This window comes from Silurus meridionalis, chromosome 9, assembly GCF_014805685.1.
Source record: "Silurus meridionalis isolate SWU-2019-XX chromosome 9, ASM1480568v1, whole genome shotgun sequence".
NCBI classification, from domain to species: domain Eukaryota; kingdom Metazoa; phylum Chordata; class Actinopteri; order Siluriformes; family Siluridae; genus Silurus; species Silurus meridionalis.
This window is the reverse complement of record NC_060892.1, coordinates 2531771-2546030: the sequence shown is the minus strand read 5'-3', so window position 1 is coordinate 2546030 and position 14260 is coordinate 2531771. Positions and strand designations below refer to the sequence as shown.

Here is a 14260-nt window from a genome sequence, read left to right as displayed (position 1 = left end):
GAGAACCCTGCTACTGTTTTTAAAAAGCAGAATCACAATCAGAAAAACGCAAAGTGTTGTCACAAAATTCCAGACTTTGTTCCGTGTATTACTTGTTTGCTCTTCTTTATACAATAGTTCAAAATAGAAGCTTTTAATATCATGTTTTTTTAGTACCTTTTGCGTCTTTGTGGTTTTACAGCCGAAGATAAATGCGATTTGTCATAAAAGTCTTTCCCAGAATCTTTTCCATAATGTGTGTGTTGGTCTGATGGGAATACACATACGCCATAGGATGAAAACATCAAATTTTATTAGTGAGACTCGTGAAACGTTTCACGCGACATGAAGTGAAAAGACGAACATTAGAAAACAAAAAATTGCAAATTTGACCAAATCTGCCTGTAACAAAGTCTGACATCTGTTCATTACAAAATCATAACCGTTCAGCAGTTTACAGGTTTCCATTAAAGATCAACTTCATGCTGTGATGTCGGAATGCTAATTAGTGCTTCTAATTTAGACCTCTGCAGTTTTCTGTGTTCGATGCAGTGGAAATATTTAAAACTTTAAACGCATTCAAACTTTAAACGCCGGCTGAAAAATCAGGTGTCCTGATACTTTTGTCCCCGCAGTGTATATAAATATTAGCTTGGGTAATTACTATGACTCTACAGTTACAGCAGGTAAAATAAGTATCGAACACGTCACATATTTCTAAAGGTGCTATTGACCTGAAATCTTTACCAGATGTTGGTAACAAACCCATTCGATTTACACATACAAAGAAATCAAACCAAAGATGTCCATAAATGAAGTTATAGAAATGACACTCCTCCATCAGAAATCTTGAGGAACATTCAGAAGTTTAGAAATCCTTCTGTAACCAATGCAATCATCATGCAATCATGCAATACTTTTTCCTCACGTGTCATTCCACATCTATTGTTTGATTTCTTTGTATGTGTTGGTTTGGGTTGTTACCAACATCTGATAAAAAGCTAATGTCAATAGAACCTTAAGAAATATACTTACTGAGAAAAATGGTGACGTGTTCAATACTTACTTGACCCGCTGTAGATATGATGATGTATGTTTACTAAAATATTTAATGAAGTTGTGTATGAACTTGGTGGTGTGCGATTGACTTTCCCATCCATGGAGTTTTCCTGAGACATACACAGTGTTCCTGGGATCTCCAGAACCAGCTTGTGTCTGGAGAAAGCACTTACTCAATATGAATGAATTTATGGAAAAGATTCTGGAATTGAGGAATGTAGGAAAACTGATTTTGGTTTCTTTCAGTCCACATCCTCTGATGGTGGTAGATTAGTGTTCGAAGCATTGGAATCTGGATCCAAAGGTCATGAGTTTAAATCCCAGCCACACCAAGCTGCCACTTCTGGGCCCCTGATCAAGGCCCTTAACCCCTATAGCTACAAATGTATGAAGACCAACTTCTGATCCTGGATCCATAGTAAAACACTGCATGCTGCTTTCTATCCTCAGCTACAGCTCAGTCTCATGTGCTACAGCTTTTATTTGTCCTGCTTCATCATATTGTGCCGCTTGTGTCACGCTGCTGTACGCGTTGAATATGGAATCAGGAAGTGAAGTGGGGGAGGAATGGGGAGTGGGGTCCTGCTAATTATTTCCTCAATGTAGTTTTTTACTTAGATAATTATTAACTGTGTGTAGAGAGGAGATATAGAGCGGAATGTCCAATCAGCAGGATCGTCGTTGTAGATTTATTTTTGCTATTTGTTCATTGCGAAGCGCCGACTGTTGGCTTTTGTGCGTTGTTCATACAAACAAGTGAAATGGATTCTTTTTTTAATTATTATTTAATATTATTCATGTGCACGTTTAGCTTTAGCCTGCTATCTTCTACTATTGTCACTTTTTGTCACCAGCCTGTGAACCCTGTTGACCATCAAACCTCACTGCTAAAGCTGCAAAAAAAAAAAGCGCAAACTTTCTGAAGTGTGGCGTCTCGGAAATCTTTTTTTTTTCTTTAAAGAAACACAAAGTGCACGGAGAAATGCAAGCTAGCATGATTTAGCCTTGTCTCTGTGAAAGCGCGGCTGAATTTCTCAATTTAAATCGTAAATTATTAACGAGCTTAACGAGCTGTCACCATCCCAGCGGCTCATATTTGTGATTTTGACCTCACTTCAGAAAGTTTCTAATCGTCCCTGTGTATTTCGTGCCTATGTTATTATGTGTAAGAATGTATTTTTAAGTACTTAATCATAACACTGAGGTGTGTGTGTGTGTGTGTGTGTGTGTTGGTGTGCACCTTTGCGTGTTTTCATCCAGAGGGAGAACCGGCGGCTACAGGAAGCCAGCATGCGTTTGGAGCAGGAGAACGATGACCTCGCCCACGAGCTGGTCACTAGCAAGATCGCGCTGAGGAACGATCTCGACCAGGTCTGCCTCTTCTCTTAGGAACGTTCTGGTAGATTTTTTAGCTTCGGTACTCAGACGCTCAGAGCTGTGTTTGTGTCTAGGTGGAGGACAAGGCTGACGTGTTGAACAAAGAGCTGCTGAGCACGAAGCAGCGGCTGGTGGAGACCGAGGAGGAGAAGAGAAGACAGGAGGAAGAGACAGCCCAGGTTTATATCAACTATAGAAGCTACACATCATCTAATACATGCATTCAAATAGACAACAAAAAATAAAAACACATACAAATATCTGACATGTTGAAGTTTTCTGTGAGGAGACGATTAAAGGAAGGAGTCTCCAGTGTCAGTCAGGGGGTAAAGCTCGATCGATACTTTCAGGGTGGAGTTCTTCGCCATTACATCATCACATGACTTTTCTGCATCTCTGTTTTATTACGTAGCTGAAGGAGGTGTTTAGAAGAGAGCTGGAGAAAGCAGAGTCCGAGATCAAGAAGACCACGGCCATCATCGCTGAGTATAAGCAGGTAGCGTTCCCCCCGTTCCTGCGAATCCTCAGTCTCCACAAATGTCAAAGATCCTGAAATGATGTCGTTTGTCTTGAGGCGAAGGTAGAAACGATGAGCTGATATGAAAGCTGATACGATCTTTAATATTTCAATATCATTTCCCAGATTTGCTCTCAGCTGAGCACCAGGCTGGAGAAACAACAGGCTTCCACCAAGGAAGAGCTGGATATTGTGAAGGTAAATCATCTGCTTATGGTCTCCATATTGAATCTGAATAACCGTATTGGCTGCACACTGAACTCTTGTCCATTTCTATTATTTTTCTGCTTTAAATTAAAAAAGGTTTGTTTATTTATTAATTAAATTAGCCAAACAAGTTTATAATCTCGCCTTCTGAAGTATCGTTTACTTGAAATCCACGATCTCAGCCTCCTTCATTGGCCTCGTTTCAGAGTAAAGTGATGGCGTGCGAGCGATGTCGAGAGGTGTTCAGTAAGGACGGGCCCCTGCAGGTCCCCGCAGTGACGCAGGACAACCGCGACTCTGACATGGACGAGGAAAAGGATTCTCTGAAGGCTCAGCTGCGGGAACTGGAGCTGGAACTCGCTCAGACCAAACTGCAGCTGGTGGAGGCCAAGTGCAGGATCCAGGTCTGGGTTTAGACTACGCACACACACACACACACACACACAGATTGTGTGAACTGTGTGCATTCTTCTGTTTGTTCTGCTACACTGTACATGATGCTGATGTTTGATTATGAAGCTTGAAGGACTTACAGCTCATTTTCATACTCTATTAATTAAAAACTCAAAAGGCATTTGGTTCTTGAGCATCCTGTTTGACATTGTCTCCATTTGCTATTAATAATCATAATACTTGTGTCCATATAGTGTTTAGAAAGAGATGATAGTTTTCTGTCTAACTTGATTTGAAGAACTTCTTGAAGTTCTAAAGGCAGTAAAAAGGCAACCTTTTACCTGCTTTGTCCTGTGTTTTATTTCTTTTTCTGGATTATAAGCTTTTTTTTTTTCTTTTTATCTTTAACCAGGAGCTGGAACATCAGAGAGGAGTGCTGATGACTGAAGTCCAAGCTGCCAAAAACTCCTGGTTCAGTAAAACCCTGGGGTCTCTAAAGACCTCAGCGAGTAGTCAGGCACCTTCCTCGCCCAAAGAAGGGCAGTAGGACTCGTACAGGCCTCAGTGAGCGGAGGAAGGAGCAGATCCACTGCCTAAAGCAAGCAGGGGAAAGGACCGGGCTTTCTGAACACTACTAAACCCCATGTAGTGATGCAGTATTCCCTCTTACACTGGGGGAGATGGAGAGAGAGAGAGAGAGAGAGAGACACGAGTGAACAGGATGGAATCGCCTGAACTGCTGACCCTTAGAACACAGTTCAGCCTTTGTTTCATGAAGGCACATAGCGAACAGGTTTCACGAACATAGTGAGTTAATGGGGTGAGTTTTGGAAAGTTATCAGCCACCGGAGCAGCTTTTTCGGTTCTCCGGCAGAAAAATCAGCCGTTTCTACACTACAGAAAAACCTCCATTGAGTATCGTTAAGCACAAATCACGTGAATTACATTACACTTCCAATTGGGAAATATCGCTACTATATATTTAACCCCAATGCCAAACAAATCACTTTTATTTTTTTTCCTATATTATGATGTCAGGTGTATGTTTATGACGTCTCATTTTAGGTGATCGCTCCTTTGCACAAGTCAGAGGTCCTGTTTATCCAGAGTCATCAGAAGATGAGCAGACAGGAATATAGGAGCAGATTGAGCAGGAGTGGTGAATCTCTCTCTCTCTCTCTCTCTCTCTCTCTCTCAGTGCAACACTTCCACCTAGTGGCGGTTTTCAGTACTGCAGTAACTTACTTACCTACTTTGACTGTTATACTTTTTAAAGGTGGAATTCCTGAATAATATAGCATTACTAATAAGGTTTTAAACTCTGAAGATATCTACGTTTGTATTTTGCAATTGTAGCTTTGTTTTATTTTTATTTGAGAGATATAAAGTGAGGGGGGAGGGGGGAATACTGCAGCCAGATTTCCAGTTTTTCTATATAGTAATATCATTTTTTCATTTTAATTTTTTTGTCATGTGTATAACATTTTTTTTAATCCTGTACAGTTCTAAGAAGATTGCTGTTTTTTCTTGGTGGGGGGGGGATTTATTAGTATGTAAATATTATTAGTATAAAGCGATGTTCAAAACGATTTTAACTCCGAAATGACATTCCTCCTTTGTTCATTTTACTGCTGTTACTCTCCCGGTGGCTGAAGTCTGATGAGAGGTTTTGGAGCAGAGACTCCTTCCTGTTCTATGTGCAATTTAAGTTAAATTCAGCCACTTATAGGAAAACAGCACATTTACCTATAGCAGGAGCCAGGTGGCTTTGCAGACATTCCCCTCACTACCACACCCATGACTTGATGATGTCCATTTGCGTCTGATATAACACGTTCCAACAAAGACGTCTTTATCGTGAATACCTTTTTAGTTCGTTTTTACTGTGGTCAAAAGAAGAAAATGTGTTTCTCTGCTGTTTTGTTGCCAAAATCTGTTTATGAACCCGTTATCAAGCGCGGTCGTTTCTCTGCAAAAAGATCACGGTTGGTTTAATCGCCTGTAACACAAAATGTTCCTACTGAGCAGTTTAGACTCAGCAAGTGGTTATTATGGGATGTATAGGTTCTCCACTATGTCCCAGGATAACGGTCATAAATAAATGTAGATTCTTGTTCATGTTTGGCTCTTTTTTTTTTTACTCATTGTTTTATGGTCCATATAAGGTCACTCAGGTGATTAATTCTTTGTTAGTGTGAGCTTCTAAATCACTTGAGCATGAAGCTAGCTAAAGGAATAATCCAATAATCAAACAAAAATAAGGGGCTTTGCGTAATACCATGCGTACCCCATAGTGGTTTCATCTGCTGAAGCCGCACTGTTGTCAGTAGGCAAGAGGAAGAAGTGAACATAGATCTATTTGTGTTTCTTTTCCAAAAACCAAAGCCCAATCCAGAAGAGATTCAAACCAATAACAGTTGATTGGCTGAATCAATTTTGGACTAGCAAAACAAACATCACCATGGAACCTAAAACAAAAACATTCTAAAGTGCTGCAGGAGCATTTCAATGAGCTTTAGAGGTGGCATTACATTGTAAACAGGTTTTACCATCCAATTAAGGCCTAACTTTTTTTTTTACTTTACAAACCCTGAACAGAGCTCATTATTTTATTAGAATTTCTATTCTGCAGAAAACAGACATGGGACAAGAATGAAGTCCCATTTGAAACAGTATATACACCATGAAGCAACTGATGCCCCTAATTGAATTTTTTTTTAATGGAATAGTGATCAGAAAATTAAGCTTCTATGGCTGTATGTTTGTAAAGTAAATATTCAGAGGCTTAAAGCAAACTTTTCCTATGAAAACTTTACTTCAGCAGTTGTACACAAAAACATTCAAAACACCCAAACAATAATCAACATTTGAGGTTTTATTGTCAAACCTTTAACCCAAAGGTCAACTGTGACAATCACAGGATAAAAGGAGAGGAGGGGCTAAGAAGGGGAAAAAAAGTCTAAAAATGTATTAAGCAAAAACTAAAACTGCAGTTTTGCACTAATAAACGTAACAAAAAACAAAAATCATGGAACGCTCCGTGGAGGAAGAAGTAAGATGTGGTCAATGGATTATGCGTTCCTGTCGATCCTCACGTCTATCTCTCTGCCATTCAGCCGATATCCGTTCATGGTGCGGCAGGCACGCTCTGCCGTTTCGGGACTGTCGAAGCGAACCACGCCGCAACCCTTGGACTTGCCGTTCTCCATCTTAATGTCTGCGTACTGCACCATACCTGGGGTACGGAAAATGGTGAAAACATGTATATTGTACCTGTTAAATTGTAATATGACAAATGTAACTTTTCAGATTGGACAGAAATATCAAAGCTGATTGGCTGTTGCATGTTAGTCAGTTGTAGTTGTAACACAAACTATATTTGGTCCCAATGAAACTTTAAAGAATAAGTTTTTATGTATTTAGGTTTAGAGTACAGGGCTTTTAGAAGATGAAGTCTCACCACAGGAATTGAAAGCATCCTTCAGCATCTTCCAGGTAAAATCAAAAGGCAGCTGCAGAGAACATTAGAACATTAGTATATTTGAGTGAGATGGTTTTAAGTGTATGGGGGATAGTTTTTTTTTTTTTTTAAATGACCTACATTTCTGACAAAGATCTGGCAACCCTTTCTGGCATTAGCTCCAGCTCCTGACCCTCCTTGCTCCCTTCCTGCTGCACCGAAGCTGCCAAAGTTACCCCGGTCCATATCTGCACCTCGATCGAACTGTCCTCCTACACCAGAAGAGCCCATGCGGTCAATGCTGGAACCCATGCGGTCCATACCTGGAGCTGGGAAGCGGTCTAACCCGCCTGAGCCCATGCGGTCGAAGCTGGACCCCATGCGGTCGAGACCGGAATTCATTCTGTCCATGCCCATGGGGGGTGAGGAAAAATCCATGCCTGAACTCATGCGCTCCAGGCTGGATGGGCCTAGACGATCAAAATTAGATGGACCCAGGCGATCCATGCCGGAGCTCATACGGTCCAGGCCTGATCCAAGCCTGTCCATGCTGGGCCCCAGTCGATCCATGCCTGAGCCCATTCGATCGAAACCAGAACCCATCCTGTCCAGATCAGACACACGGTCCATGCGATCCATGCCCAGTCTGTCCAAGCTGCCCATGCGATCCATGTTGGTGCCGAGCCGGTCCATTCCAGAACTCATGCGATCCATGCCCATGGAATTGCCTACGAAAAGCAGATATTTCGTACTTTTAATTTCTAATAACCGACTTTAAACATTTTTAGAGTCATTGGTAAGCGAGACATACCCCTGTCAAAAGAGTCTCCAAAGTTATTACGGGACATGCCCATCTCGTTGCGGCCACCAAATTCTCTGTCAAAGGCAGCACCAATTCCACGATCCATGTCTACCCAAACAAATAAAAATTCAGTTTGTGGAAGAGGTGCAAGAAAACCCATCAAACGTTTACTGCATACTTCTGTATCTCACCATTCATCCTCCCCATTCCAGACGGCCCGAAACGATCCATGTTGTTAATTCCGCTGCCGAAATTATCCATTCCTGAAGAGCGATAAAGAAATAGTAATTTCTCACATAACTCAGAACAAGTACATCAAGTTCTACATAAACTCAATCCTCGAAATGAGTTACAGTCTCAATGTATTTTCCCTTTAACTCCATGAACTAATTGTTCATCCAGCAGTACATCTATAATCACATACTAGTTTAGCTCTACCAGTACACTGGTAACTCCCGTGTAAACTTGACCATGGAATGAAGTATGGCTGATGGAGTGAACGTACCTCCCATTCTACCCATGCCACCAAATCCCATCCCATCCATTCCTACAGAAACATGAATGAATGAAGAGTGAGGTGTCGATGAGGGAAGTATGGAAAACCTGTCAAACAAGCAAAAGAAAAAGTACGATGTATTTACCTCCAGGTCCCATGTTGCTCATCCCACCACCACGGTTCAGCTGTGTAGCATCAATGGGTTGGCCACCGGGCCCCAATCCTAGACCAATACCACTCAGACCCCCTGCATTCCACCGGGAGAAAAAAAAAGTTTTAATTTCTGCTGTTTTTGGGTAGACGCTCTTCTCCAGAGCAACTTCATTTTAAATAAAACGGCTGAGAAGTTGGGGTTTAAAAGATCGGGTATTATAGTATAACTCACGGGGGAGTGCAGGTGGTCTCTCCGGAGGTGCAAAGTCACCTTTGGGCATAGATTTCTCATCCTGAGGAGACAAAAACCATTTATAACGCACTCAAAAAAAAAATAAATAAAAACAAAGAACTAGGCATAAATGACTGCTCACCAGTTTAACATGCATGGTCCGATTGAAGAGGAGCTGACCATTGAACATGGCTAAAGCGAGTTAAGAAGAATTGAGACGCTCAAAAGGAGACAAAAGAAGAAACAACATTCGTAACAAAAGAAACACTTCCTGTTTTATAGATCAGGCACTTTTGTAAAGGATACACACTGCCTGCACGGCTTCAATGGGCATTTCAAAGGTGACCGTCCCCATGCCCCTGCTCTTGCCATCTTTGTCCTCTAGGATGTCTGTGCGAATGACCACACCGGCCATGCTGAACACCTCCTTCAGCTTCTTCCAGCCAACCTTATAATCAAGCTGAAAAAGAAATTCCATATTCAGTAAGAACTTAAGCAGTTTTAATTGCGTGTCTTTGAACACGGACTAAACATCTATTTAATAAAGGCAACCTACATTCGCCACAAAAACTGTGCTTCCAATCTTGCCAGCTTGAAGGCCGTGGATGATCTCATTAGGTATGTTTGGATTGTTCATGAGACTCGGTGGGATGTTGACCATGGAGGGAGCACCAGGTCCGGGTCCCATACCCATTCCACCACCCATTCCTCCACCCATACCACCACCCATTCCTCCACCCATACCACCAGGAGGTCCTCCACCACCACCCTGAGCCCTGTGGGCTTCACGCTGCGCAATCACTCCATCTGGGTCCTGCAGCCAGTACAAACAGCAAACAAAAATCTGTTACACCAAATTCTACAACTAATCTTTATTTTTTTGAAAAAAATAAATAAAAGGTTATGAAAGTAATCAAAAATGACCTCTTTCACTTTCAGGGGACGTCCATTCAGGTTGTGTTTATTGACTTTATCCACAGCCTTCTTCATTAGTTCTTCAGTTCTAAACTCAACCACCCTGCAAAATCAATAAGAACAATCAGGCTTTCCAATAATAATAATAATAATAATAATGCAGAAAACCAAAGAGAGTTTAATGAAACAAACAGGAATACGTACGCGCAACCCTTCAGGTCGTGTCCCATGGGCAAGAAGAGCACAAAACAGACAAGAGGCAACAATTAGACAACAGTGATGGTAATGCATGTATAGGGGAAAATAAATAAATTATAAAAACATTCAATGCACTTATTATATGTAAACACTGCTCTGGTGGTGTTCTTTAATAATTTAAAGTTGCAGAACTTGAGCTCATTCCACTTAATGAACAAACACAGAAGCTTAAAACAAATTAGACAACCAGAACAAAAATATTCCATGAGCAAGTATCTATTACGTCGCACTTACGACTCGGTGAAACCATATTAAACCATCATTATCTACTGAACACCACTCACTACTTTCAGTCCTCAGTAAGACTAAAAAAAAATAAATAAATAAATTACAGAAGTTCAGAATGCGGCCCACAATGGGACTGAAAGCACACGAACGAAGATTGAGCCTGGAGCTGAGAAACCACCCCCTGTGGCTCCGCTCTGAACCACAGTCAGCGTCCACATTCGGCCAAAAAATTATAATTATTAGTTCACCCATGGTGACATTTTCGAACTCTCAAACCCAAAGTCTGAATGCCCCAACATTGAAAGATGTAAGAAAACTCAAGCGGACAAATGGAGGTTCGTCTCTTGCACTTACCCTTGATTTGCCTTCCACGTCCATTAAGTGTTCCACGTACGTTACCTCACCCACTACAAATCAGATTCCAGACGACACACACCAAGGGAGAGAAGCCGAGAAAACAATGGGAGTTTAGAGCAGACACACAACCAGGCAATGACAGTGAGCTCAGCTTTCTAGTCCAGAGCCTCTCCCAAAGCACCACGATTTTGGTACAGGTCTACATGAAGCAAGCTGCAGTCTTTAAATCAAAAAATACTTCTTAAGCTGTTCTTGCTAAAAAAAAAAATAAAAAAACCTCGACACCATAAATGACCATAAGATTTACGATCTCGCGATCCATCCTTAAGATCTTTTTTTTTTTTATATATATATATATATATATATATATATATATATATATATATATATATATATATATATATATACACATTGCCTTTTGGGTGTTTTTCCACTTGACAACAGTTTTGAAACTTCAAAGTGATCACAATTAGAGAGCTACCTGTACAACCAGTCAACACATTTATACAGAGCATGTTTTGTCTTGACAGACAAGCCAGTTCTCAATATCGTATCAACTGCATCCCCAAACCGCAATGGCACCATGATTACCTAAAGGAGAACTCAGAATTGAGACCAAACAAACAGTTTTGTCTAGAAGGAAATCGCCAAGTAATGCCAGTAGAGGCCTTTAAACTTGCTGTTAAATCTTCAAAGGATTGTTAACACCTAAAAGGCAGCCACGTACATTTCCATTTAGTTAAGAAAAAAATTAAAGGGAAAAAACATTGTAATGCCCGACAAGATCAACCATGCGAGTTGATGGTCTGCCTGTTGCTCAGATGTGGAAAAAGAAGAGCTTAAGAAGCTGCTTTGCTCTGTAGACCTGTACCCCAACAAAACTGACACTTCCAGGCAAAGGTACAATGTGAAGATCTGCTGTGACAACATTCGCTCTGGCATACCTAAAAAAAAAGAATGCAATTTAATTCTACAAGCAACAGATTTCCAATTTACACGAAATTCATTCCTCATGCTGGCACACCACAAGCCCTGGGGGCTTCCTGGAGAAAAAAAACAAACAAACAAAAAAAAAAAAAAAGCAGCCACCATTTTTTTTAAACCTCTATAAAACCTATGCTCCTAAGAACTACCTCAGTTCTTGCACTGGGCATTTTATGAGTACTTCAACATAATTCTAGGTCCCATTTTCTTCTGGCACTAAAAGGAAATCCTAGAGAAGATCCTGGCTCAATTGTCAGAGTTACAGGGTCCAAAAACAATGGTGCACGATGAGCGCCTCCGAACCCGAATGCAAAAAAGAAACGTCAGAGCTCGGAGAAAAGCTCGCCAGTCAATGTACATCTCTTCCTTTTTTTCCCCCCGGTCTTAATTTAAGCCGGTGCACAACCGCAACCACAATTGCATGCTGTTGAGTGCTACACAGCTGCCTTCAAACAGCACCAACCTGACGAGGTTTTGCTAATCGACCTACGATACTCACTGTTCTAAAGTATACCTCAAGTGGGACCTCCACCAAAAAAAAAATCATCCCATTAGCATACACCATTAAACCATACCTTTTTCTTTCATCAAGTCCTTCAGCGCCTGCCATTTGACATCATAGGGAATGTTGCTCACGAAAACCCGGTATCTCTTGGAGGGGTTGCCATACGGCTCGAATCTACCGCCTCCACGTTTGGAGGTTCTCTCCTTCCGGGAATCATGGCCGGGTTTTCCATTCACTGCATTCCTACAGGGGACAAAAAAAAGCACTAAATTTATTTGGATCACATCTGTATCCACTTCCCATAACAGAAAAATACATTTCATGTGAAACATCAAATCAGACAAATCTACCTTCTTCCTTAGGGAAAATTAAACCTGGAGAAAAGCTTTTACTGCTTGGAGTTGGGAGTTGATTTGGGCCTTACCTATCTGGCACACATTTTCACACATGGTTATTCAATCTCCCCCCCTTTTCAGAAAAGCAATCCATGAAGCCTACAAAGTCTGCTTAACATACTTCTGTCTCTTCATGTAATCCCAGATCCTCTGATGTTGAGGTAAGGGCCAAAACTACTTCCAGCACTCTTTTTCCTCTACACTAAAGTAGGTTATCAATGCAATTAATCCTGACAAAATCTCCATTTGCAGAAATTCAGCTTTCAAATCGCAACGAAACCTCCACCATGCTTCACTGCACCACTTTCCAGCCCTAAACCTGACTAACCAAAGTGCAAGTGTACAAAGTCTGAAATATCTAACTGGTAAGTTGATTCCTGTAGGGATGTGAAAGGGGGTAAAATAATGAGTCTGCAAGGCAACAGTGCATTTCTGCTAAAGGACCAGGTGATTTGGTCAGAATTAATGGGTCCTCAATGCTGAAAAACACAGACAGATACCATCACAGACGCATCTGAATGAAGATTTGATCCCAACATTATAGTCTGTTTAGAATGATTTAAGGCAAAGTAGGATGTGTGATTAGTTCTGTTTTGCAGATTATACACACACACACACACACACACACACACACACACCACTCCGTTGTTATTAGTAACGGCTAGTCAGCTAGCGCACATTTAAATCAGTGTTTATTATAAACGACTATAAAATTGCACTGTATACCATAATCTTTCTTAAACAAGCTACAAATCTAAATTACTATAAAATCCGACATTATTATTATTATTTAACACCGTTTTTGTTTCGAGTTGCTTCTAAATAAGCCGCGAATCTCCACAGGCCCAAACAAGACCATCGGCTTTGTTAGCAAAACTAGCCGGCTAGCTATTTTCATGCTAATCAAGCAAAATCAAATAATAATAAAGTTAAGCTAAAAACAATAATCTAATCTAAAAATATAGATGGTTAAACTGCAAATGTATTTTAGTTCGGTAATAATTGACAAAATAATTGCCAAAAAATGGACAAAGAGCAGTTTGCGTTGTAATCGTTACCCTTGGCCTGGTTTCTCTGGTGCGGTCTCAGACGACATTATCGGCGTTTCTTCTTTTCCTGACATGCAAACGAACGCGGGGGGAAAAAAATAACTGGGTTTAATAAGCAAAAAAAAATAGTGCTGATTATTTTCGTCAAACAAGGCGGACACACTCGGTCTGCTTCACTTGCTGCCTGTGCCGGACGGATAAAATGGCGGCGGAGCGACGAAATGGATATTTGAAGATCGCAGGGTATGCTGGGAAATTGGTGAGTCGAGTGAACGAGTCACGGAATCGATTCACATCATTGTGACGCCACGACAATAGAAACCTATAGAGACAGTTTCTGAAATTTTAGGATAATTATATCTGCAATGTTACTACTGTATAAGTCTTTCCTCTGCAGTTGGTTGTGTTTAATTTTTTTCATGTTTATGTATTTAATTATTGTAAATGTATTTGGATTTATTTAATTTTGTATGTAAGCTATTATTGTTGATTGAACATATTCACTTTTGATCACCACTATCTGTGTAAAGCTGCTTTGAGACAATGTTCATTGTTAAAAGCGCAATATAAATAAATTGAATTGAATTGAATTATTAGTATTGTTAGCATTGATATTGTGATTTGTGGTGAGAGTAGTGAGCAGGGGGAGAAGAGCCTGGAGAGGTGAAGGTACATGCTGGAGAGAAGGGGATTTAAAGTCAGTAGGTGTAATACGGAGTACATGTGTGTGAATGAGAGGGAGGGCAGTGGAGGGGTGCGGTTGCAGAGAGAAGAGGTGGAGAAGTTCAGGTACCTGGGGTCAACAGTGCAAAGTAATGGAGAGTGTGTTAGAGAAGTGAAGAAAAGAGTGCAGGCAGGGTGGAGTGGGTGGAGAAGAGTGATAGCAGAAGTGAT

General features: G+C 40.8%; 2 protein-coding genes across 7 annotated transcripts in view; one reads left to right on the top strand and one right to left on the bottom strand.

The window, feature by feature from the left end:
* The window catches only part of rabgap1l (RAB GTPase activating protein 1-like), a 110554-nt gene extending 104904 nt beyond the window's left edge, over nt 1-5650 (top strand). For all 4 annotated transcript variants that reach the window (XM_046858402.1, XM_046858401.1, XM_046858404.1 and 1 more), the window contains 6 exons: nt 2299-2409; nt 2490-2594; nt 2828-2911; nt 3059-3130; nt 3346-3543; nt 3945-5650. In XM_046858402.1, coding sequence (XP_046714358.1) covers nt 2299-2409; nt 2490-2594; nt 2828-2911; nt 3059-3130; nt 3346-3543; nt 3945-4079 — 705 coding nt within the window. In that variant the 3' untranslated portion in view covers nt 4080-5650. The remainder of the gene's footprint in view (nt 1-2298; nt 2410-2489; nt 2595-2827; nt 2912-3058; nt 3131-3345; nt 3544-3944) is intronic.
* A 744-nt stretch (nt 5651-6394) lies between these two features.
* On the bottom strand, nt 6395-13589 carry hnrnpm (heterogeneous nuclear ribonucleoprotein M). Of its 3 annotated transcripts, XM_046857949.1 has the most exons (16): nt 13376-13589; nt 11993-12165; nt 10431-10483; nt 9795-9802; nt 9600-9693; nt 9232-9489; nt 8982-9135; nt 8818-8867; nt 8676-8736; nt 8436-8537; nt 8300-8341; nt 7986-8057; nt 7804-7902; nt 7134-7720; nt 6993-7044; nt 6395-6767 (listed from the first exon to the last, which is right to left on the bottom strand). In XM_046857949.1, exons 1-16 carry the CDS (start codon nt 13438-13440, stop codon nt 6604-6606), a joined length of 2034 nt encoding a protein of 677 aa, XP_046713905.1. In that variant the 5' UTR covers nt 13441-13589; the 3' UTR covers nt 6395-6603. The 3 variants fall into 3 exon arrangements, with proteins under 3 accessions (XP_046713905.1, XP_046713907.1, XP_046713908.1); XM_046857951.1 differs by lacking the exon at nt 8300-8341; XM_046857952.1 differs by lacking the exon at nt 10431-10483.
* Between the last annotated feature and the right edge of the window lie 671 nt (nt 13590-14260).